Source organism: Galleria mellonella, unplaced genomic scaffold, assembly GCF_026898425.1.
Source record: "Galleria mellonella isolate WM207_F2 unplaced genomic scaffold, CSIRO_AGI_GalMel_v1 utg90, whole genome shotgun sequence".
NCBI lineage: Eukaryota > Metazoa > Arthropoda > Insecta > Lepidoptera > Pyralidae > Galleria > Galleria mellonella.
This window is the reverse complement of record NW_026442172.1, coordinates 1,571,938-1,598,151: the sequence shown is the minus strand read 5'-3', so window position 1 is coordinate 1,598,151 and position 26,214 is coordinate 1,571,938. Positions and strand designations below refer to the sequence as shown.

Sequence of the window (26,214 nt, the reverse complement as noted above, 5' to 3'; positions counted from 1 at the left end):
TTTTTAAAGAATTTATTGGTCTCTGAGGTATTTTATTCTTATTTTTTGCTTTTTTAGATTATTCGATAAATACTTTTTAATTACAGTTAGTAATTGATGATGATGATATCAGCCGTTACTGTCCACTGACGAACAAAGGCCTCCCTCTATTGGAGGGTTTTGCCAATAGTCGCCACGCTTGGTAACCACAGTTAGGCTTTAATGTTTTAAGAAAGCCGCTATCTTATACAAGTTAGCTTATGCAGGGTTGTAACTTTAGACCTAAGTTTGCTCCGTTATCCTTTGGGTGCATTATCATTTCAGCAGATATACTCATTTCGGATTCTATAAGACACGGAGAATAGCAATATCAATAGGTCACTGAGCAACTTGGAGTCTTCATAAGTCATCATTAGTAACACGCGCTGATTGAAACCATTTATCTTCATGAAGTAACTGTAGTCACTTGTAGAAAATATTGAGGTTTAATACTAGGTGAATTTGTTGTCGTGGGACAACTATACCTACTTTTATCCTTACCTATCATCTTTCGCTGATATTACGCCATCGTACACCAGTAAGGAGATATATTATCTATTGAAAAAGGTCCGAAAATTAATACATATATTCTAAGAAAGCTAAGCGAGTATTTGTCTATACTTTGTATCACATTTTCAAATTTTAATTGCATCATTACTAATTAAGTTTCCTAATTGGTTTAAATTTTTTGCGGTTTGTTAGTGCTCTAAAAAGTTACATACTGAATACTTGCCAGAATTAACATATTACTTTCACTTTAATTCAAGCGGAAGAAGCCCTGGGTTACTGCTCTTGTAGATAGCAAAATAATTTTCTTTAAAATAATAAACATAATAATAATTGTTAGAGGTACGAAATAAAACCATTATTCAAATATGATTAATCAATCTATATTATTAATTAACAGACTTTTAAATACAATCTTACCATGTGTAACATTCAATTGGTTTCTTTCATTACATAAAGGGAATCATACCTCGGACTATAACAATAAATACATTGTTTTAACATTGCAGTACTAAGTCTATTTGAAGTTAAAATTAAACTAAATAAATCACTAAGTTTTGACGATGACACATAATGACTCAAAATACGAAATATAACGCAGCATAGTATACTATTTAAAATTAATGAGGAACTCTATAAAATAGCCTGGGTAATCTAAAATGTCTTTCGAGTTTGCATTCAAACGCATATTAACATAAATATAAAATATAACCAACCCTGTTTATATCTGAATTATATTCGTAAATGTGTATAATTTTAGAATCGTCTACAATTAATGAACTATAAGACAATCCACAAATACATGAATCGAGTTAATAATATCACTCCATATGAATATTATGTAGCACTGAGTACACTTCAAAGTTAGCCTACCTTATGTGCATCTTACAAATAAGCAATAATGAAATGGTAACTGAAGTTATACAGCATTACATTTGTGCAATAATCCATAAAACAGACCACAAAATAACAATTGGCACTGTTTTGTAATAATGAGTATGTAATAACAAATTACTATCAAATAAGTACTTAACTCCAAACATAAAAGGATCCCCGTAAAAATGTCCTAAATTTTAGGATATACATAGGTATTAAAACAGCTACGCTGTAAACACAGTGCTTGTTTTTTTTTTAAAAAAGTGTAACTACACCAACCATGCATTTGCTTCTAAGTATTCCGCTTTGACTCGAATTTTTGGTTCATTTTTTAATCGATAAATTTACCGGTTCAATAACCATAAATAAACTAACTAATACATAGCAACAGAGAGCTGCAGAAAGTACCATTGTAAAAGCAAATGTATGGGGAGCATGTATTGTAAATATAAAAGCCTAATGCACATAATTTACCTACACTAAAGGAGTATGTACAGAGCTGATGGCTCAATTAACTAATTCACAGACTAGTCCTTCGTTCGACGGCCATCACCACATATGTGTCTCTCGGATCTCACTAATAATTTGTCCGGCACGTTGCAGAGCCTGAAAGAAAACAACATTATTATTACGGATATACTGAAATACAGTGTCAGTAAATAACTACTACACTGAGTAATACCAGACATTATAGATAGGTCTGTAGCAGGATTCAATCTGTAAAACCAAAGCACAAATAGTGCTAGTTAATAACCAATGGAGTCGATTTTGTGGCGCCATTTGTCTAAACATATCTCTCAAGTTAAAATTTCAATTTGATATCACAGCAAATGGATCCTTAGAAAAACACCAATATGAATTAAATTTCTAATAGATCTAAGTCAAAAATATACATTCAGTTTATGGTGGGTCATAAAACTGCAAATTAATTTCGTTTCAAATCAAAATATTAGATTTAGAAAATTCGTGGCCCCGAAACGACTCTAATGTAAGTGAAACATAATATGGAGACTATTTCCTTAGTTTTGTATCATATAATTGACAATATATTATTGCCTTGTGGTTCTGGCATAGAATGTACATACATACATAGCCCCCTCCTTTTCCGTGGGTGTCTTAAGAGGCAACTAAAGGAATTTAATGATCGAAGGGTAGGGAGCAGCGCTCCTCTTAAAAAATCAACCTGCCTGCCAAGCGTGGTAACTACTGGCAAACCCTCCCTTATGGAGGAGACCCCTGTTCAGCAGTGAATAGTTAACGGCTAACATGATGATAATAATAACTGTTTACAAAGTGTTACATCACTGAATAATCTTGTGCAACAAATATATAATATTGCTGTCGCTGTATGTAGCCTTCACCACAATTACCATTCTCAGACAATCAGTTCATTATGTTAATTTAGAAATTTCATAACTCTTAAAATCTTAACTTTGTAGATTTCTATTTAAAAATGTTAATATTTATCATTCTTAATACATAAAATTCAGAAGTTAGACCTTACAATTTATTGTTTGAGCTGACGGTTGTAATATAGTCAAAGAGTAGATCCAACCTACCTTGAGCATGTCCGCGGCTTCCTTTCTTCTCTGTGCGATGTGTTCAGATTCGTTGAGCAAGCTCTCTGCTTGATCTGACTTATACAGGTGTGTCACTAGTTCAGACTGGAGATTGTCCTTGACGTAATTCACCAAAAAGTGCATCACTGCTTTTGGTACCGAATCTTGGATCGACTTGCGCACAATATAGAAGTATGATTTGATCAGTCGCTCTGAAACAGGGCAAAATGTTTGTTTACTTACTACATACAAACTATATTTTATATTATGTTTATTTTTCTTGAAAGCATTGTGCTATCCAAATTAAGCGTAAGCAAATTTGCCAAATATTTGCTATTTAAAGCAAAATATAAGTTATGTAAATTCTGTGTGTGATTTGCTATAAACCATATAACTGTCCACTGTTGTTTTGCTGGATGTTAAGTAATAATTCAAAAAGGTTATTATACTTTTTAGTAAAGTTATTACTTTTTACTTTAACAAAATCAGTAGGCACTTTAAGTGAAAACAGTTATTGCATGACATACATACAAAAATATAATCTAATTGAGAATATTTTTTTAAATGGTAAAAATTCTACCAAATTCTAATGAATTACAATCGTGAGTAAGCATAATTTATATGTAACTTTGAATACATTCTTGTTTATTACCATAAGCAACTATTTGGCAATATTATTAAATTAGAAAAATCAGTACTCTTATTAAAATTATATTTCTATTACACAAGTATTTAGTTCGTTACAGAAGAATAAAGAAAATGTATAGTGCAATTGTTGAATCGTGCCAATGATGAAGAAAATGAAATGTGAGTGATTATGAAATAACATGCTAAATTAATGACAAAATAGAGAAAACAAAAAGAATTGCACTAATTGCAATATATAAAAATGCAACGGCTTCTTTAAAAATTTGTATGTCACAATACATATATAAAACAGGTTAGTAAATAGTGGATAAAATTTTTTGTTTGTGCATTGTCCGCTAATAAAGGTTAAAAAGTTATTATTATTTATTATATATTGCTCATATTGTGGTAGAAGCCATTGCAAGCAAACAGTTCATGATGGTAGGTGGTCGGAAACCTAACAATAGTAAGCAGATGAGTGAAGCTTCACATCAACGTGTTCAGTATCCTCACCAACTAGGTCACCCATTTGGTTCAAATGCATCATGGTGATGACGTCATTTGTTTTTGAGTAAGCGTTTAGTACTGTTGTGTTCTCACTCCGTCCACCTAGCATCGCAACAGAAAATCAACGTTCAACCATAGTACAAACACAAGTGTCTAAATGTTATATATGAAACATTTTAATTAATATTGACAAAGGCAGCATTATAAGGTGGATTTAAATCAGTTTTTGTAGACTTACACCCTCTTATTCATAAAAACTTCAAACCTCTCATAAACATATTTTAGTTATTGAACTGTTTTATCTTTTTGATGCTAAATTCCTAATTTGAAAGAAAGTGACAAAACAGTGTAATAGTTAAAATAGGTTTATAGAAGGGTTTAGTTTTTATGAATAAGGGGATTAGAAAGTAGAAACAAATGACATTGTAAATAATAAAAAAAAATTTTTTTCGACGACGACGACGAAGCTTTAATGTTTTATTAGCGTCACTTAAACTACAACATTTTTCATAACTCCCCAAAGCCTAGTTGACTATTATTTTTATAATATGGCGATATCTATACATCAATTGGGTCAGGCCCCTTTAGACTCTTAAAGCGGAGAAATTAGTTAGATTGACATAAAAGGATAAAATAAATGAAATAAAAATGGAATCCTTTTTGAAATCTTACAAATTTGCTTTATATATACTAAGGGGAAAACAGCGCGGATTAAAAACGGGCAGTGAAAATTTATCTGGTATTTCCTGAGGACTGCTATGGAATCAAAGGGATAGTAAAAAGAGATAGTATTTTAATAATGGTTGGTATATCTCGCTGCTAGAATAGATATCGGAGATTCGAAATGCGTCTGTGAAATGAGGTGTGTAATGTATCGTCGATAAGGGATAAGTCAATTAGGTGAAATATGTTCGCGCCTAATACATGTTAAAGAACAAACTTATTAATTATAATATAACAATTATAATGGTATATTATGACAACTGTGTAAGCTTACATGAACAATTAGTAGAATTATTTGATAGCTACTACCGAGGTTGCCCTGAATTTATATATATAAAGTGGATTCTTTCGAGAACTTAAACTAAGATTTGTTTGCGACTTCATATATCGAATAGGTGTTTTATTAGAATCTGTGAGCGATCTTAGTATACAACTGAAAAGTGTTCATAATTTAGCTTGCTAAAGTGCGGCAACGTTGCAATTATCTCTTAATTTTCAAAAACAATTTAACAATTTTTAATGTGTCTGAATTATTTTTTAAATAATTCTGTGCTATTGAACTAAAACGTTAATCATGCATTAATCTTCTTATAAAAGTGTCACTAAAAAGCAAAATGCGAAGTAGGTGTAGTATTTAGTGGAAATTATTTTTGAAAATTTGACCTATAATTGCGACGTTGCCACACTTTTTCAAGCCAAAATTATGAACGCTCTTAAGCTCATTAATTCATAAATTCTAATAAAATATGCACAAGTTTATAAGTAAAATTGATAAAATAGGGTAGTTTGTAGATATGTGGTTTAAATCTTGTTGTTTATTTTATTAGATATAAGTAGTATAATAGATAAACAGAATCTTTCTTACCAATAACATCGCAGTCATGCTGTTCTCGATCGGAAAGCTTGCGCGACGTCTGGCTTGGCACCTCCGGTAGCAGGTTAACAGGCTTTTGAGGAGTCAGAACCTTATTCTCTGGAGTGCCGTTCATCTGTGAAGGAATTAATCTATATAAAATTGCATGTTTAGGTACGTACGTAATACTAGTTAATAATCGGCTAATGTTATGGGAGTTTTAGTTAATGTTGGCCTAAGACCGTAAACTTGTATAAATTTAATTTTTCAATAAATCCTATTCAATGGCATTAAACCCCTTTAACAAAAGTTTTTAGTCTTGGACTAACAATCTTGATAGATACTAAGTTAAATAAGAGTTCGGTGGAATGTAAAAGGAATTTTAATATGAATACTGAATGGTTTAAAAGAGTGAAAAGCAAAAGAAATTCTGGCGGGTATGGAACTACATGGATTTGTGACAGCAGATCTATGAGAAAAAACAACAGTTAGTACAATTTAAAAATAAAAAAAATTAACACTATAAATTCTGAAACGCATGATTGTGAAAGTGAAAATACATGTACCAGGTCACTCAGAAAGTATTGCGAGAAAAAGTTTTTATGTAAGCGAGACTGGCCAGTTATAATTTATTTACAAATATTATAACTTATAAGTAAAATAAGGTACTTTCTAAATTTAAATTTCCCTCCACATTTTTTTGCGAGCTAATTAAAATTACCGTGTCTCATTGAAAAATGGATTTGCGTCGAGAACATTTTCGCACTATGATTTTTTACGATTTTAAGTGTCGCCTGAAACCGGACGAATCGTACGATAGACTTCAAATGGCATTCATGGTTGAAGGCCCTTCTAAGGCAACCGTGTATCGTTGGTATAATGCATTTTAACGCGGTCGACTAACTTTGGGGGATGAAGAAAGAAGTGGTCGCCCTTTGACGGCTGTTACGGAAGAAAACATGCTAGCAGTGAAAAATATTATCCAAGACAATAGACAAGTTACATACCAAGAGATTCAGCACATACTGCAAATTGGATCAGGAAGCCTTCACGAGATTCTACACGTTTATCTACGGATGCGGAGGATAGTTTCACGCTAGGTGCCGTACAACCTCACCGATGTTCAGTAGCAGGCAAGGGTGGAATGGTGCCATGATATGATAGACAAATTTGAAGCAGGCTCGTCTCGGCGTGTTTACAACATTGTTAGAAGTGATAAAAGTGCCAGTCAACGGTTTGGGTGTTTTAAATCGAACCAACGCCTACCAAAGTAAAGCGACCTAGAAGCGGGGGGAAGATTTCGTTCGTGAGCTTTTTCAATTTAACTGGCTACTTGGTGTCAATTCCTTTACGAAACCAAAGAAGAATTTATGCTGAATGGTATACTACCAAATGCTAGGCAGAAGTTTTCTCTGTTGTGAGCAACAAGCGACCAAACACAGAGATCCGCGGGCTACTGCTCCACCACGATAATGCGTCCGCCCACACCGCAATCAAAACGAGGGACTTCCTAGACAGCACACGGGTCAAACTCCTGGGCACCCTACTTACAGCCCTGATCTAGCACTGTCTGACTTCTTCTTATTCTAAAAAATTAAAAATCAGCTCAAAGGGATACAATTTTCGTCGCCGGATGATGCGCTCTCAGCGTTCGAGCAGGCTGAAAACGAGGTGTCTGCGGCGGACTGGAAAAAGTGTTTCGAAAACTGGTTTAGACGCATGAAACTTTGTAGTCTGGTGGAGAGTACTTTGAAAAAATGTATGTACTATAAGTAAATATAGGAACTATAGGAACATTTTTTTAGTGTCGCCAAACTTTCTGAGTGTCCCATGTATAAATAACAAGCTTTTGGTATTAAAACACTGTCACCTGTGGAGTGGCTGGAGAATCACTGTTATTGGGAGACTTGTTCTCATGACCATCTGTGATCGCAGCGACATGCTAAAACATAACCATAAACCATGAATTATATGAGTATGAATGTATTGAATTTAATCTAATCCAGACTAGCCGCTAATTGTTATGATCTCTAATAATTACACAATACAGTAAAATGACATTTAATGTTGTCAATATTGATTTTTGAAAATATTGTCATAAAAAATAAATCCAGTTCATTGAATACATTGACATATTAGCGAGTCTCTAACATTTTAAACACCTAACAATAAAATGTATGCACAAAGTCACTTGTGCAAATATTTATTCACGCAAGATTATTTTAAGATATAATATAAAAAAAAAAAACAATATTAATTATTCTTATCTACTTGAACATATATACTTATTGTATATAAACTTCGTAAAACAATTCTTTTTTTTTTGGTAGTCCTGTAAAAATAACCAAACTGAACTTGAAGTGTACCGCTTTACATCATTATAAAGTTTAATAATATAAAAAGTTAATAACTTTATTTTAGACAATAATATTTTTTCTATGTCACTTTACTGTATCGAACTAAAAGTCGACCTTAGTCATTTGCGCCGGCAAGTGACAAATGGTGTATACATATCTTGGATATCCCTGAAATCAACATGATATTGCATAGATTACTATTCATATATCCATAGAAGTTAATATTGTTCATTCTATAGCGTGGTATCGATCTACATGAAAAACTTAAAATTGATTGCCGGCGCCCATGAATCTAATATTAATATCGATCCTGGTCATTTCAGATATAGAAAAAGGTATATTTTATTCACAATATAAATGTAGTGAATATTTTCTGTTATTTACTATTTATAGTTGATATGAAATATTATATTAATATGTATTCAATTCAGCTATAAATAAAAAATAACTGAACGGTAACATGTGATGAGATGCACAATGAGTGTTCTCGTATAGACTGGTTCTTCAATAGTTCTCTAATAATATAATTAAAGAACATTTTTAATGTTCTCTAATTTTAGTGAGTTAAAACTACAAGTACAATGGGATCAATTCCCTTCCAAACTGTCATTATTTAAACTTATCGTTAAACCGATGATTCATGCACTGCAATAAACGTGATTTCTAAAATGAGGTACATCAGACTAAAGAGAGTCCACATATATTAAACTAACCCTCTTATACATAATATTAAATAATCTTATACATAATAATAATTATCACTTTCTATAAACCTATTTTAATTATTACAGTGTATTGCCACTTTGTTTCATAAAAAAATATTTCGAAAGAAAAAAACAAAACAAAACACTTTAATAATTAAAATAAGTTTGTTAGATATTTAACGTTCTTATGAATAAGAGGGTAAATGTTTAAAAGCTATGAATAATGACTGTGTAGTAACTCGATTTAGTAAGATCGATGTAATTAATGACTGTACCATACACAGCACTGGTCCACACAATATCTAGTTTTTATTTTACCTGATTGTATGAGTCCACTACATTTGCCAAGAATACTAGAGTGGACCCTCTTTCGCCCATTTGTTGAAGAAATAGCTACAAACAAGTTCAACAGTTATATATTTTACTAATTGTTTGAAAAAAAAAAGAATATTTTCTACCGCACCCAAAAGCAATAAACCATGTTACTGTTTGTTAATTACATATTTAAAAATATTAGTACTAATAATATTAAACGCATTATCACAGCAGAACAAAATATAAAATATAAATAATATTTATTCATCAAGAATGCAATGATATGAGTTTAAAACTTAATAAGTATATTATGTATATATGTAGATATATATAAAAATATAAAATAGTATAAAACATGCTTACATTATAGAAGGCGCCCACCGTTCCCTATAGACATTATTGTAATCTTAGAAAGCAAATCGGAACATGGCACTGGAATGTATTTATTATTCATATTGCATATAACATGTAATAATGTTATGTTATAGTTAATACATAAATATATTATATTAAATGTTATAAATATAGAAATAGGAATAGTAGGTATATGAAACTTTGATTGAAATATTTTTTATGATACAAATATTTAGTTTAATAACAGGATATAATATCAAATAAATATAACTACCGTCTTTAACGACAGTGTAATATTGCATACACAAGTACTAATTTTTATTGGTTATAGTGCATTCTCAATAAACATATAATGTTTCAGATTAATGAAATTAAATTATGAAATATTCAAGATATTTGTCAATTTAATTTTAATTTTAAGTTGTACATAATCAAAACAACGTTTTTTAAATTAGATTTTACTTATAATTTAAAAAGAAAAATATAAGGATATAACTTTCATAAATTCTTCAATAAGGTAATCAATACTGATTGTAAAATATTCAGTATTTCTATCTTTGACTAGTCAAAAATACATTCAGTATACTTACCTCGAGTTAGTGTCATATTAGACCCGTTCCCACATGCACGGCCTAAATATAAGCAATAAAATATGTACTTTGAATAATGTAGATACCGGTGAGGGGGTGGCGCGTGGTGTCTTCTGTCTGAATATGGGGCTGTTCTCGTCAATCAAGCCGTCTGTACTCTTCAGTAGGCCAGAGACGAGAGCAGCCTCACGGTGGAAGTCCGGATGCTTGGTGTTGATATACGCCAATTCAATAGCGACTAGGTTCTCAACCTGTGAAACGTTTTGTTAAAGAAATCTATAGTCTTATGACCATGATATATAATTATAGATCATTTATTATGTCATACTATTTTCAAAACAATTACTGCTAATCATCTGAAGATGGCACATATATGTATATAACATAAAGGGGTCTTTCCCCTTTTAAAGGGAATTAAAGAGTACATACCATAGAGTTGGTAGCCGGCAGTCTGGTACGGAGTAATTGTGTGACGACGTCTACGATGCGCTGGTGAAGCCGGGGAAATCGCAGCATCTCTTGCTGCACTTCAGTACCGCAGTGTTGCACTATCCGTTGCATTTCTTCGTGGACCTGTACCAAAATATAAGCGAAAGCCGAATAATATAATTATTTATATTATTAATTTTTAATGTATTAAAATATTTTTCTCTAAATTAATCGCATGGCAGTAGTTTTGTTTAAAAATTGAACTGTGCACGAAACTGTTTTAGTTGTACGTTGTAGTTTCACGAAATTAATTCATGCATACATTATGAAATTAAGGATTCACAGCACTACTGATGACATTAATGTAGTGAAATTTATTTTAAGTCACTACTAGTTTGGCAATGTAAATATCGGCTCTAAACAGTGTAAAATATCCAACTAACATACAATAGTTTGAATAAAACAAAATAAAAAAATATTATAAAACATCAACTGTTTAAAATACTATGTACGTATACTAGTTGTATCCCACTGCTTTACTGTGTATTAGGATAATTAACTGTTTATTTTATACCAACTTTAATTTCAGTCATTTAAGTGTAAATTTATCAATATTAGTATGATAAGAAGTCTAATCTATCGAAGTAAGGATCCTTCCTTCCTTTTTAACACAAATGTCCATAAGACAACATGTTCCGAAATTTCACAGGAATGGTGTCCGTAGGTGAAACTGTGGTACACCAATACACCTTATTTCGTCGTTGTGCAATGAAAATTCATCAACTACAAAAAACAGATTCTAAGAATAATCGCGTTGACTATTTTTTTACGTAAAAATATAGCTATATTTTTTACGTAAAGATATAGCTTCTAAATGCTATCAAAAACATTTGTAGGAAGAAAACTTAGCTTACAATTTTTATAAAACTACGTGTAATTAATGAAATTCAACAGCTGTTTATTTGTTTAAACTAAAATTAAAAAATCAACTTAATTAGTTTTCGCGGAGAAAAGTCCAGTAGAATTGGTACTTAGGTACTTATTGACATTTTGTAATTTCGAAAATATGAAAAAAAAATGTTTATATTGTTTAAAACAGGGTACATTATTGTATTTTAAACCAAATGGGGCAAAAAAATTGGTTTCGCCAAATATATTAATGATTTTTTGCTGCACGACGATTTATGCTATAATATTATTTACCAATTCAACGCAGCGTAATGATGGGTCTTCTAATCGCCTAATTTGTCTTTTGACTAGCAATTCAAATGAGACCTCTGGCACGAACAAGGCGGGCCGCGGGCCAGTCGCGTTACGTATCGCCGTCAGTATGTCCATGCGAGTTAAACCTGTGAATACAATGCATATTTTTTTATTTTGCTATTTATTAATTACTGAATGTTTTTTATGGTAATAAACAGTAAATCCATTATTCAAATTTTCTAAGGTTAATTTTCAAGTTTATAATTGTTATAATGAACCAATATTTACATGATACCTACTCATAATTACTATACTTAAGTATTGATTTTTTTATCTCCTAAATTTGTTGATTGAGATGGAATTTCGTTTCTTTTTATGCGAAATCTATTAAGTTATTTTGTATAATAAATTTAAAATATTAAATTCAAATTATTGAACCCTTACTTATATCACATATACATAAAGAACTCCTTTTCATATGAAGCTGTAAGATATTTATACATGATATTTATAAAGATATGGAGATATAAAAATATTGTATTATAATCATGAACTACTTTTTAGTATAAGTTATGAAGCTTCTTACTTTGTTCTAATCTTATAAAAGTGAAAATGAGTTTGATTACTATTAAATTTGGTATACACGTACAGGATGAAGGGCATATTGTTATTATTATATCACCGGTAACTGCCTACTGCTGAACATAGGCCTCGTATAGAGGGGTGTTTTGCCAGTAGTTGCTACGCTTGGCAAGTAAGTTATCAACCACACTTAGGTTTTAATGATTTAAATTAATTTTAAGAGGGGCACTGCTCCCCATATCTTAAGTTCCTTTAGTCGCCTCTTAAGACACCCATGGAAAAGGAAGGGTTGGCCTATTTTATGTCGGAACTATACAGTATGAAAGACATAAGTTACTTGTTATTCTGGTCAGTGAACATATCCCGGTGATACGGACAAAAGCTCATGTACAAGCTAGTTCTGAGTAAAATTGTCTATGGTATTGATATTTATTAACATTTATGTTCATTGGACACTGGATGTCACATTCTTGTTCTATCTCAAGCATACGGCACCAGTAATATGTGTATCGATATATACGTGTATCACTTGTCTATAAAGACCTTACGAATATAGATATTTTGTTTAATATAAATTATGTATACTGACCGACTAAAGGGTGAATTGAGTCCAGAGTACGGCCAAACGTCTCATGAAATATGTAACAAATTCTTGCCCCTCCACACAGTTCGGTGGTTTCTATGTTCCTCGCCGTGCCCTCTATTGTCGAACAGTATGCGCTGGCGAACTTGGTGATAATTTGTAACAAAGTTTGTGACTTGTCTGACACATCGTCTCCATATGAGTTGAGTAAAGATTGGAACTGAGATATCATTACGTTAACACGCACCTAAAATGAAGCAATAGTAACAGTATATATATTTATTAAATATAATTAAAACACAATGCTGATCTCAATAGTTTAGCACTCTACTTCAACTTCCGATGGTCGCGGAATCGATCCCATCTTAATACAATTTTTTGTATTATGAAGTACATGAGTACTTTTCTGAATGTGTCTATGTGTTATATGTATGTATTTAATTATTTTTATCAGTTGTCTAGTATCCCAATACAAGGTCTGCTTGGATTGGGATTTGATAGTGCTGAGTATTGTTCTTGGTATTTATTATTATAATTATAGTAATGTATGCAAAATTCATGAAAAACGATAAAAGTATCGTACTGACGATAGATAAATGATAGATATAAATACATTTCATAGAATATAAAATTAGGCATAAGCTATAAATTAATATTTTTGTTTCTTAAAATTACATGTAAAATAGATAAATATACCATTTTCTTCTTTTAAAAGTATTTCTTATTAAAAGAAGAAAAAACTACTTCCAAACCTACTATACAAAACTAAAATAAATTTTGTACCCAGTCTCGTGTGTTTTTTAAGGTCGTAAAAATCCATTCACATTTAATGGAGTCAGACGACACAAAGTCAGATTTAGAATAAGCTACTTTTTAAATCAATTTCCTTTATAAAAATAAAATCATCTTAGATTCGTAGACTTTACGTGTTTTTATTACTTCTGTCGACGTAAAAATTTACACAGACATGACGTTTTGAATTCGACGTATACTTTTCAGCCGATTTCATTTTTCGTATGTTCTTGCTAATATGCGAATCATCGAACGTTCTTAATATTCTAGTTGTGATCATAAAAGAGTGACTGTACTTATTAACTTCTCTTTATGAGTCATATTATCTACTTTGACAACATAAAACGCATACATTCAATATGTTGGCTTACCGGTTCATTAAACTTTATATGACATTGTGTTTATTTCGCGCAAATCCGCAACTAACTTTCCGATAATGTTATAAAAAAGGAAATTTATAATCAAGCTATAAGGTATATAATTAATAGCTATGCCATGATATTATCTATTTCTTACACATCTAAAAATTGCGTATTAGTATGTATATTGCCTTATTAACTTTATATGGCCTAGTGTAGACATCAACTATAAATCAAACGACAAAGAACATCAAAATATTTGAACTATGACCTGCTAGTAAATATGCAATCATCAGTGTTCTGAAAAAATCATTTCAATAATGCTTCAACTGCGCGATTGAATTGGTAGACCATTGTATATTGATAGTAATAATACGGTCGAAAGCAATTTTGCGATACCATTGTATTCGGGTGTATAACCTTGAACTTTACACAAAGTATTTATATGTATTAATTAATGTACATATACTGATTCCAATATCTTCATATAAGTATCTATTTTACGTAATATTGACAATCAATTCATTATGAAATTAATGCGCTTAATAGATTTGCTCATGTACAATATTCTAGAATAAAATGTGTAGGATGTAATTGAAGAGATTGTGCAAATCTTGTTTGAATTATTTATAAATAAATGGAACGAAATGTGACTTTATGTTGTGTTCCAGGATAATTTTTATAGAAAATATTTTAAATTAATAATACAGATTTCTCGTATAGGTATGCTTTGATTGACAATTTTTGGAATAAAGAGAATATACAAAAAGTCGACTATTAAAAGATACTCATATAATTAAAGAATACATTTACCAGTACATTACTTCTATAAAACTTGTTGGTTACGAATAATTAAAAAGTTTCTAAATAATTATTACCTTCACTTTAATTAATGTGCTCATTAAAAAAAAAAAAAAAACAATTGAAATGTATAAAGCATAAAATTCCTATCATTAAAATAAAAAAAAAAAAATTAAAACAAATTATAGTGTAAGGCGTACCTTTAATTCCGGTAAGCAATCCCTTATATGATGCATAAGCAGTCTATTCAATGTCTTAGCCAAGTATGGAGTACCATTGCGAGTAGCTATAGTTGGATACTTCCTTTGGAGATATGTTGCTTCATCTTTCAGAGCGTCCTGTACATTTAAAATAGAAAACATATAAATATGAGAATGCTGGAATCCTATTTAAATAATGGTACCACTAAAACACTAGGCAGTGCGATTAATGCTTATTAGTACCTTTATACACATTTGTCGATTGGTTCACGATTCGGGTATTGTCGTTCGAAAGTTTCTGCGGATCTACCATGAAATAACATTCCGAAATTTCGGACTCAATTTCGTGTTTTTGTTTATAACAAAACCGGACCAATAAATGTAGTTTAACATTTCGTTCCTCATACATTCTATCATAAAAGTCCAAAGGAACAATATTTTAACACTTAATATTTCCAAACGGCTTGTATTATGTAATTTTAACATGAAATTTGTGTTCCGTTTGGCTCCGAAATTTCGGAAAACATTTCATGATAGGCCCTCTGGTATACCTTTTCGATAATAATTACGCACCCATCATTGCGATACGACACGAAAGAAGAATTAAAAGCGTAGCCCGATGCAGCCCAATCGACGCGTGTGTAGAGGACCTTAGTATTCGATCTGCCGCGCGCTGGGTCAGTCACCCACGTTTCCGATAGACCTAGTACTACAAACACCCGGCTGCAAATGTTGAATATGTTGTCACGTTTTTGTGTCAGAACGTGACAATATCAATCTTTCTTTCTCAATAAAGTTACAAAAAACTCATAATTAATCAGTTTTTGACTATTACAACCTTATTCATTTTATGGTGTCGGCATATGGCACTCTCACATAACGAATCTTAACATACCCCTATTTAATTAAATTCGTTTAATTGTTTGGCATAATTCGTTTAATTGGCTGGCGTAAAATAACCGAACACACATACTGTACATATGTTTACGTGTGGGACCAATTTTTGTTCATTTTAAATTACATTTCTATAATATCTTAGTCCAATGTTTTTAAGTATGACATAATAATTATTTATATTTAATTGATTATAAATTGTCATACTAAAGTGGTATCTTGTATAGCGCTATTTGTGGCTATTAGTGACGGTTACTACCTATGTAACCCTGAGAAAATACCTATCAATATTTAGATATCTATAGTAATGTCCTAGACTGCATTACACACTAAGTCTACATAGGTGCTTCTGCGTCAGATAATATACGATATACTGTATTATCAAATGTAAATCACAATGGAGCGATAAATATAAAATCACACAATTAAGTTCATTGTGAAATATACTATGATAGAAAGATATAGAGATGAAATTACCGAAATAGTTTTCTTATCTATAATGTCTTGTTGAGATCTGTTTACAACGCCAATGATGCCCAGTTTTACAGGGATTACTCGCCCACACAGGATGTCTATGGCATCAGTTCCTGAAATAAATTAATGTTATATTATTGTCGGCAGTATAAAAACGACATGTAAGTGAAATATACTATATGTATCTGTTGTATATATTTAGAACACATTTACAATGTATAAAGTAAATTCCGCGGCGAACGTCTCTTTGCCAATATATTTATGAACTAGTTTATAGAGCCAATTGATGAAAACAAACGGGGTTTTATAACGTCATATTAATGTGCTCTGCTGGACATAGGTCTCTTCCCATAAGAGGTGAATACTAAGCTACTATTAGCATGTTAGTCAGATATCTGATCAGGTAGCGATGTCTGAAGAATACAAAATGTCATAAATCCTTTTCATAAGTAAATTTACTCTACTAATTTTATAAAGAGGAAAGATTTGTTTGTTTATTTTTAATGGATAATCTTAAGAACTACTCAACCGATTTCAAAAATTCTTACATTTATAAAAAACTACATTTTCAGCGAGTACCATAAGTTATATATTATTTTTAAAAATTACATCTGCCCGCATGGAGTCCGGCCGGATTAGTAGTTTTTATATGAAATAGTAAAAATAAAAAAAAATTATTATAAAAATAAATAATTAGCGTTATACGCGTTTTGATTATATTTTTACACTGTTGGTTACTAGTCACAAAGCAAATAGCGGAAGTAACTCATTTATATTTCTAATAGTATGAAATATCTGATGAAAAATGGTAACAATAGTTTAGAATGTAATATTTTTCAAATTAGACGGCAAAGCATTTTAAAACGTTTTGAAATAGTATAAATTGAAATTGTGGCTAATCGTTACGAAACAGTATAATAATTGTTATAATAAAAATGTTATCGCAGTCGATTTGTTTATTTACGTATAATAATATCTAACGGCGTTATCAATGTGTCTCTGCAACATGGCGACGGTGTCAATCAATGTGATAAGTGCGTATTTGATTTAAACGATGTATGAATATAATTTCTTGTAAAAGTACAAGTAATCTAAAATTTTTAATTGGATTACACATATGTAACATAGTAAGTAATTAACCGTATGTTAGTTGTACTTATGGAACTTTAAACAATTATATAATTTCCTATGTAATTAAGGAATAACATTTACAATGGGCTCATTTTTAATTAGTGCACAGCAAGAAGAGAAATTTCCGTGTTGTGATCAACGTTGTATTAATTTTGACTGAGAAAAAATGCACCGACGAATATCATTAATAGCAGCAGACCTTTACAATGAGATGCACATTCCCCCAATTATTAGGAGTACAAATAAGTTTCCGCCGTTTTATTGTGGATGGCGCGGCACGGAGTTTCGGTTAGCTTTCGCAGATGATAACCGGCTTAAAAAATAGTTTCGACATTCAAGACCAACATAACCTATTAATATTATTGATTTGATATTGGTAAAATATAATTTTTATAACTTGAAAATGTCAAAATTTGAGCCAAATAAGCGTCATTTGCGGGAAATATTAATTTACTTCTTTAATTTAAAGAAATCTGCTGCTAAGGCGCATCAATTGCTCGTAGAAGCATATGGTGAGGGTGCTTTGAGTGAGAGAACGTGTCGAGAGTGGTTTCAAAAGTTTAAAAACGGTGATTTCGACGTAGAAGACAAAGATCGCAGTGAAAGGCCAAAAATTTACGAGGATGCAGAATTGGAGGAATTATTGGAGGAGGATTCATCTCAAACACAAAAAGAACTTGCTCTAACATTAGAAGTCACTCAGCAAGCAGTCTCACATCGTTTAAAATCATTAGGAATGATTCATAAACAAGGAAATTGGGTTCCGTACGAATTAAAGCCGAGAGATATTGAACGCCGATTATGCTTAAGTGAAATGCTGCTAGCTAGACATAAAAAAAAGGGTTTTTTACATCGTATCGTAACTGGTGATGAGAAGTGGATACATTATGACAATCCAAAAAGAAAAAAATCATGGGGATTACCTGGCCACGCGTCAACATCAACAGCAAAACCGAATATTCACGGAAAAAAACTTATGCTGTGTATTTGGTGGGATCAGCTAGGTGTAGTGTATTATGAGTTGCTTAATCCGAGCGAAACAATTACTGGAGCCCTCTATCGAACACAATTGATGAGATTGAGCCGAGCTCTGAAAGAAAAACGCCCTCAATACTATTCTAGACACGAAAAAATTATTCTTCTGCATGACAATGCTCGTCCACATGTTGCGGCTCCCGTAAAAAAGTACTTGGAAACACTTGATTGGGAAGTGTTACCCCACCCGCCGTATTCACCAGACATTGCACCGTCCGATTATCACCTGTTTCGGTCCATGGCACATGCTCTGACGACGCAGCGGTTTACATCTTATGAGGATACCAAAAATTGGGTTGATTCGTGGATAGCCTCAAAAGACAAGGAGTTCTTCAGACGTGGAATTCGAATGCTGCCTGAGAGATGGGAAAAAGTGGTTGCAAGTGATGGGCAATATTTTATATAAATCTATATTACCGTTCTTCTATAATAAATATTTAATTTGTGTTAAAAAACGGCGGAAACTTATTTGTACTCCTAATAGTAACGAAAGTATACACATTTATTACCTACTTATGTTTTTATTTTTATGTTTGAAATTGAGAACACCACGCGCTCTAGAGATAGTTATTTACGAGTAGAGATTGTAAGCTATAAGATATTTAATATTTTGAATAAAATACGAGGTTTGTAACAATTTTATCATATTTGAAAACTTATTATCACTACATAGTAAAAAACAAAGTCGCTGTCTGTCCGTCCCTATGTATGCTTTATATCTTTAATATATATACTTTAATATATATAAAGTATATATATCTTTAAAACTACGCAAAGGATTTTGAAGCGGTTTATTTTAATAGAGTGATTCAAGAGGAAGGTTTATATGTATAATATATGCATAATATTGTAGAGAAACACTGACAAATTTAGAGGTTTCTAATGTGATGACGACACATTGTGAACACATTTATTTGCGCTTACATTGCAAATGCTGGCTGAACCCTACAAGATAGATTAAAATAATGTACTACAATAATAATAATCAAACTTCTCGGAATAACATAGGCTATTTTATGTTTTTTTGTAAAAAACCCGTGCGAAGCCGGGGCGGGTTGTTAGTTACTTATAATTGTGCAAAAGATTTGTCAATGATACCATGTTGGAGATTGTTGTAATCTGTAGAATTTATTACAAAATATTGAAAACATAAAGATATGTATTTGACTGCCAACATACCTGCATCCATAAGATCAAGTTTAGTAACTACAGCTAGGGTCCTTCGACCATCAGTATCCACTTCTTTAGCCATTTTAATGGCTTCACTGGTTGCCATATCGGTGTTAGCAGCAGTTACAGCCAGAATAATAGAATTGGGATTGGAAATATATTTAATAATGAGGTTGCGAATCTGGTTCTCAATATCTTCTGGTTGGTCACCTATTGGTATCTGGCAGTAAAGTTAAATAACAGTAAATATTATGAATATACAAAAAAATAAAAAAATAAATATAAATATTAATCTCATGTTTATTTTATTTTTTGTTGATAATCTGTTAATTGCCCGTATTAGTGCAATAAAGTGTTAATTATTAGATAAATTATATTTATTAATTAACTAATCCAGCACACATTGTTTTGCCTCCTACAAACACTTATTAGTTCCATATTTTCTTATTGGGATAAAAAAACGTATTATATATATCAAGTTGAAGCAAACTATATATTTTCAATTTTTCATTAAAATGAGTTGAGCGGTTTCGTACATTAGCGGGAATGAACATAGTAACACGAGATTTTTATATACCTTATTAGATAAAATAGAAAAAATATATCAAAAGAAAGTTTCCATTTGTTTAGCTGACTGTATGAACGCATCGAATGTGAGGAGCGCGGGGGTTTGCCAGTAAGTAGCCTGCCACTTGGTATATCAATCAGGCTATAGATCGTTTCTCGACGTTTAACATTTTGTTTTCGGAAGTTCATTTTCACGTTAATGAACATGTAAATTTGCAAAACTGCCGCTACTAAGCTGCGACGAACACGAATGCCGTGAATGCGAAGATTTTCATTTAGACGACATTATTTTTAAGAGATATATCCCCAAATACTGTACTATGATAATTAATAAACATTTTTTTGTATAGACATCTTATTTTTTAAGTTATCAACTCACAAAATATAAACTTTCTTTTGAAACATTTGTACAATCGTCAAAGACAAACAGAATTATACATTTTATCATCATACCTTTGTAATTCCAGGTAGGTCAACTAGTGTAAGGTTGACAACTGTTGTCGAGTATATTTTGAGACTAATAGGCTCTGGACAGATACCCTTATTGCTACCAGCCATGCGGTCAGTTTCGCGTTCTATTTCTTGTCGTATGGCTTCGAAATCTGTATAGACCTTGTCCTTTGTATGAAGAAATTTACCCCATTCTTCTAAATTTATTGTACCTAAAGCAAAAATATAAATAACATAAATAATTTTATTACAAGTACACCAGTAAGATGTTAGTACATTAAAATAATCGTTAAAAACCTTACACAAGTTATTTCTTCAAGACTAACAAGTGCACCTGATTGATATATTGATTGATAATTGATACCTCTAGTTTTATGATAATGTAATAATAATAATTTTAGAATAATATTATCATATACCAAGTCTAACATATTCATTACATATTGATATTAAAATATTTACAAGGTATTTAGGTAATGGTGGTCAAGCAGAACAACACAGAAAAAATATATTCCATGAATAATACAAACCTTTACTGAATATTGAATGAGACAGCTGAGTAATTGGGTTCCATGTTGTTGCCTCAGTATTCTGATGTCTTAATACTAGCATAGATGTAAATATATTTGATGTATCTGAATGCTACATTTCAATGTGTTACTCAAGAACATAACTCAGTTTATTATAAAAATTTAAACTGCATATGTTTATTAAATTCACATAATTGCAATAGAAATAAAAAAAATCAGCATAAATTTTTAACACAATTATGATTACCTCGACCTGTTTATTATGTACTACTGAAAATAGGTCTCATAAAATAGTTTTGAGCCATTAACACCTTACAACATTTTTTAAGTATTTATTTTTTAAGGGATCACCAAACATTATATTCACTTATTAGATATTGTTATTCAAGAACCTTTCTTCCTCACCTGTAAATTCTTATGATTGCAAAAAAATTATCAAAATCAGCTCAGCATTAGTGAGATAATGCATAATATACATAAATAATAAATTAGTGAATAAATCTCCTTTTGGAAGTAACTTAAAAATTTGGTAATAAAATAATCAAGTATCCTATTAAATAAGAAAACAAAGACATTCCGTGCACATAGATAATATATAAATCGATGAGCTGAAATGTATTTTATACAAATGATAACAGTAGCGGCAGCGAAATGGAGATTAATGTCTTTATTGCAATGGCAATGAATTTCAAATTAACTATTGTTATCTCAATATAACAATCTAGACGGTTCAGGCATAAGGTTGTGAGAAATATTAAATTTACAAAGAGAATAGTTACCACTGATAGTTAGAATTTTCAATAAATTTGCATAGTTGTTTAAGACAGTTTATCTTAGACAGACTTGGATGATATCAACAGCACAACTAAACATAATTGAATGCACATGAAATTATTTTCAAAAGGAAGCAAAGTTATTATTGATTAGAATAAGTCAAGTTATTAGACAACAAATTAAGAGTTACACAGGGACAGTGTTATATGACTCAGCAAAAATTTTGTATTGAGATTTTTCTGATAATGGCGAATATATATATCCCCAGTTTTGCATAAAATGTTAAGTGCAGAAAAGAAATTCCTATCCTGATATATCCATGTACCAGTTTTGAAATATTTTGCAGTTTCGAACATGGCAGACAATTGGAAGTCAAGAATATAAAAAAATGTATTTTTTTTTCATGGAAAGTAAATCAGTGTCAATTAAAGTTCAATTACAGTCAATTAAATAAAATTACACAAATTTTCTCAGATGCATTCAACAATGACCAGAATTACCAAAAACCCATTATGTGAATCATAATATGATTAATTTTTTTATGTTTTTTCTACCAAGAAAATTATACAAGTCTATATAGACTGATTTGAATATTATACTATATATATGCTGGTTTGAAGGTATCTATTAAATTTGGTGGATTATATGAAATGAGACAACAAAATAAAATGAAATATTGTTAAAGATGTTTATGTAGACAAACCTTCTTCTGCTGAACGATGCTCCTTGCTGTCTTTAGGGCTATACACCAATTGCAAGACAAGTGGTCGCCGGGTGACAATGCCCGGTCCTCGAGGCAGGAATGAGCGGCCCACGAGGCTCTCGATCACAGAACTCTTGCCAGAACTCTGCCATAAATGTCAATAAATAATGTTAATAACAATAGTAAAAAGGTGCTTTTTTTAATATTAGCATTTAAACTTACTTAAAAAATAATTTATATTCAAGGAAAACTTATTATAAACATTATTAAATAGTAATTTTCTATGATTGTATTACCCTACCTAAATATTTTTTAAAGATTATAATTAGATTAATGCATCATAAATACCCTATGTCATGTTTTATATTATTAACTGGAATAAAAATAGTATAAGAATCACCAGAATTTCTTTAGTTAGCAATTATTCTACTATAAAAGATTTATTATTATATTATTTATATTCAGTACTTCTGAAATATTCCTTTCAATCTTTATAGAATAAAAATTACTAGCCCAATAATCTATGTATCCATTAGGTACATTATACTATATACAAGTAAAAAAAAAATCTTTTTACAGATACAGCTTTCTTGTGTAGTAATAATAAAAAAATACAACAAAAATATTGTAAATTTCATATGTTAAAGTTAATAACAATTGTTATACACAAGCAACATGTATATAACATATCACTCTCATTAAACAAGTCAAACATTCTGGACCAAATTACATATAAGTCAAACCAGTAATTCTTATAATAAAATAGGAATAAAATTGATATATTATTTAATAACATGTTAAATAAAGTGTCATAAGTCTAACAGCTAGGATAATAAGGCTATGGCACATCCTTATTACATGGCAAACATAAACAGCAGTGTAACTGTGCTGCTCATGTTTATAAATTACAATTATTACTTTAAACAAATAATCTATCATCTCATTTGCCATGCCAAGTAACATAAAAAAAATTAAAAAAAAGATGTGTATTTTTTTTATTCAGGAAATTTTCATAAATTACAAGAGGCGAGTAGGTCATCACAGTATAATTAAAACATTTTTAAAAATACTCTAAAAACTATTGAATGTCATTACTCTTAATTAAATGTTAATTTTAAGTATACTGAATATAAGTATTGAATATAAATTTAAACAAAAGCACATATATATATTTTTCTAGTGCCAGGGACGTGATTATGGACTGGGATAAATGCTCTAATTTAATGGGAATGAGGACAAAGAACTCTGTGACATTTTTACATAACCAATAGTTGAAACAATATTTCTTTAATACTTTCTTACAATATTTCTAATCACTACAATTATAATTATTACTTATGAATAATATTGAAAATCATTCACCTGTGTTCCTAAAACTATTATTTGAGGTAATTGAATGGCATCAGCACCAACTGTATTAAAAACGTCTTGTAATTTATTAATAACTGGTATAAGCGCTTCCATATTTATTGTTGCCAATTACTAACTTGAGAATTTTAGAATCAGTTTTCTGCTGTGCTATTAGGTAAGAAGCACAGTACTGATAATTTTAACAAAATATCAAAACAGAGAAACCAACCGGTAAAAGTCGGCCATATTGATTTTATTTTGGCCGTGCATAGACAAAATAAGTAATAGTATATGCAAAGGTATGTTTTTTTAGTTACGATTCACTTCGTCGTAGACTTTTTTTTTTTTTTTTTTTCATTTATTGTGACTTTGGCGAAAGCCATCAGCCAAAAAGTAACAATTACAAGGTAACAATATAAAATTACAAGACAAATTACAAAAATTATTATAGTTATAAATTAATTATAATATACTAAGAAAGTAAGTTAAGTAGAAAAGTATAAGTTACAATTACATATTTAAATTTCACCAATTGATGAAAAATTTCTTGGTACAAAATGGTATGTTTTAGTAGATCCTGCGCTGAAGTAGGAATATTTTGACATTTTATTAAATCTTGACATTGACAAATAAAAAGTAACCGTTGAAGTGAGAATTTAGGACAAACAAAAAAAAATATGATCCAAATTAGAAAAAATGTTTTGGCAGTATTTACAGATAGAATTATCCAATAAATTAATACGTTGCAAATGTGCAGGAAATTTACAATGACCTATCTGCAATCTACTTAATATAGTATAACCAGACAATTTACAGATTTTGTTAGAATCAAGCCAAGTTTCATTTAGTAAAATGATATCAAAATGCGATGTAAAGTTGTAAATAAAGTTTTTAAATTGAAATATTTTAGACAGAAAGCGTCTTGAGTTTCAATGAACAATATTAATTTCATTTAAAGATGTAATGGTCATGTTGAAAAATTAGATATGAGTATTTCCTTAATTAATTTAGATGAAATTGTATCAGAATTAGTTTGAGCTTTCTTAACTAGCTCAATAACAGTCTTAGTAATTGTGTTGAGTACAATGTCTGAGTTAATGATGTCAATAACTAATGCCCTTTTTTGAGGAGATTTATTTTGCGTTGGGCTGTTAATAGACACAGGGGTATTTGAATTAATTACAGAGTTAACCGATTTTGAAGTCACTGATGCATAAGATGTTTTGCCTAGAATTTTATCTTTGATTTGAGACAATTTCATCGATTTAGTGGGACAGCTATTAGATACTGCTACATGTTGTCCATTACAATTAACACATTTAGGATTGTCTTTGTTGATACAGGATCTATAATCATGGGCACCGGCACATATGGAACAAACTTGCTTACTTCTGCAGGAACTGCTTCCATGACCAAATTTGTAACAAGTGAAGCATTGGAGTAGAGGTCTAATGAATTCACGCACATCCAGCCAAATATGATCATACGTTACGTGATCAGGTCGCTGCGTAGAGAGGAAAGTTACTAAAACTGTAGGAAGAGGATGAAAACTTCCATCTTCTTTCTTTTTTTTGAAACGTTTAACACCGATGATATCTACAGTAGATTTTAAGTTATTTAAGAGATCTTCCTCAGATATTTCAGTAGGAGCTCTTATAACTCCCTGAGATTCCAGCTGATTATTGGGTATCCTAGCCTGAAGTTTATGTTTCTCTAATAAATCTTTATTTAATAAAAATTCGTTAGCCTGTTTCATTGATCGAAAACATATTTTGAATGCAGTAGAACCCATAGTACGAATATAGAATACACCAGGTACAGTCCTCAGAATAGAATTGACTTGCAATAAGTTTACATTGTTGCCCTCAATAGGAGACAACAGGATAAAATATTCATTTTTAGTAGTGTCAGAATATAGGTAATTTTGATCTTTAAACAGTCCTCTTTTTGAGTGAGTAAATTTAATACTCATCTTAGCATCTGGCTCTTCATCAGATATGGAAGTATTTTTTTTTTCTTCTTTTTAACTTGCCTCCGCTTGACTCGCACATATCCTCTAACAACACACGAGGGCTTAAATTGGAGAAATAAGTAAAAGAAACTAGGAGAAGCAACAAATATTAAACAAATAAAATGAATTTAAAATTTCCGCCCTCGCGTTACAAGTTTTCCCGCCTTTTTTTTTCGTCATAGACTA

General features: G+C 30.9%; 2 protein-coding genes across 18 annotated transcripts; both read right to left on the bottom strand.

Annotated features, from left to right (window-relative positions):
- Positions 1-892: 892 nt before the first annotated feature.
- On the bottom strand, positions 893-24,313 carry LOC113523531 (dynamin-1-like protein). Of its 17 annotated transcripts, XM_052902341.1 has the most exons (18): positions 24,030-24,313; positions 22,668-22,812; positions 21,191-21,265; positions 20,664-20,872; positions 19,653-19,863; positions 16,311-16,420; positions 14,940-15,077; positions 12,794-13,034; positions 11,623-11,768; positions 10,420-10,563; positions 10,077-10,241; positions 9,410-9,433; positions 9,050-9,124; positions 7,541-7,612; positions 5,683-5,806; positions 4,101-4,196; positions 2,961-3,172; positions 893-2,007 (listed from the first exon to the last, which is right to left on the bottom strand). In XM_052902341.1, the coding sequence occupies exons 1-18, from the start codon at positions 24,129-24,131 to the stop codon at positions 1,951-1,953; spliced, it is 2,346 nt and encodes a 781-aa protein (XP_052758301.1). In that variant the 5' UTR covers positions 24,132-24,313; the 3' UTR covers positions 893-1,950. The 17 variants fall into 17 exon arrangements, with proteins under 17 accessions (XP_052758301.1, XP_052758302.1, XP_052758305.1 ...); XM_052902342.1 differs by lacking the exon at positions 9,410-9,433 and having other exon boundaries at positions 10,059-10,241; positions 24,030-24,312; XM_052902345.1 differs by lacking the exon at positions 9,050-9,124 and having other exon boundaries at positions 24,030-24,312.
- A 580-nt stretch (positions 24,314-24,893) lies between these two features.
- Positions 24,894-26,194, bottom strand: LOC128202345 (uncharacterized). The gene has a single exon (XM_052902359.1). It carries the CDS (start codon positions 25,987-25,989, stop codon positions 24,985-24,987), a length of 1,005 nt encoding a protein of 334 aa, XP_052758319.1. The 5' UTR covers positions 25,990-26,194; the 3' UTR covers positions 24,894-24,984.
- Between the last annotated feature and the right edge of the window lie 20 nt (positions 26,195-26,214).

Bases quoted from the DNA above. Each gene is read 5' to 3' on its own strand.
- LOC113523531 (XM_052902341.1), bottom strand. From the start codon at position 24,131: ATGGAAGCGCTTATACCAGTTATTAATAAATTACAAGACGTTTTTAAT. The intron at 21,266-22,667 runs GTTTGTCTACAT...CATCTATGCTAG, and splicing joins GCATCGTTCAGCAGAAGAAG to TATTAAGACATCAGAATACT. The intron at 13,035-14,939 runs GTACGCCTTACA...GCTTCATTTTAG, and splicing joins ATTGCTTACCGGAATTAAAG to GTGCGTGTTAACGTAATGAT.
- LOC128202345 (XM_052902359.1), bottom strand. From the start codon at position 25,989: ATGAGTATTAAATTTACTCACTCAAAAAGAGGACTGTTTAAAGATCAA.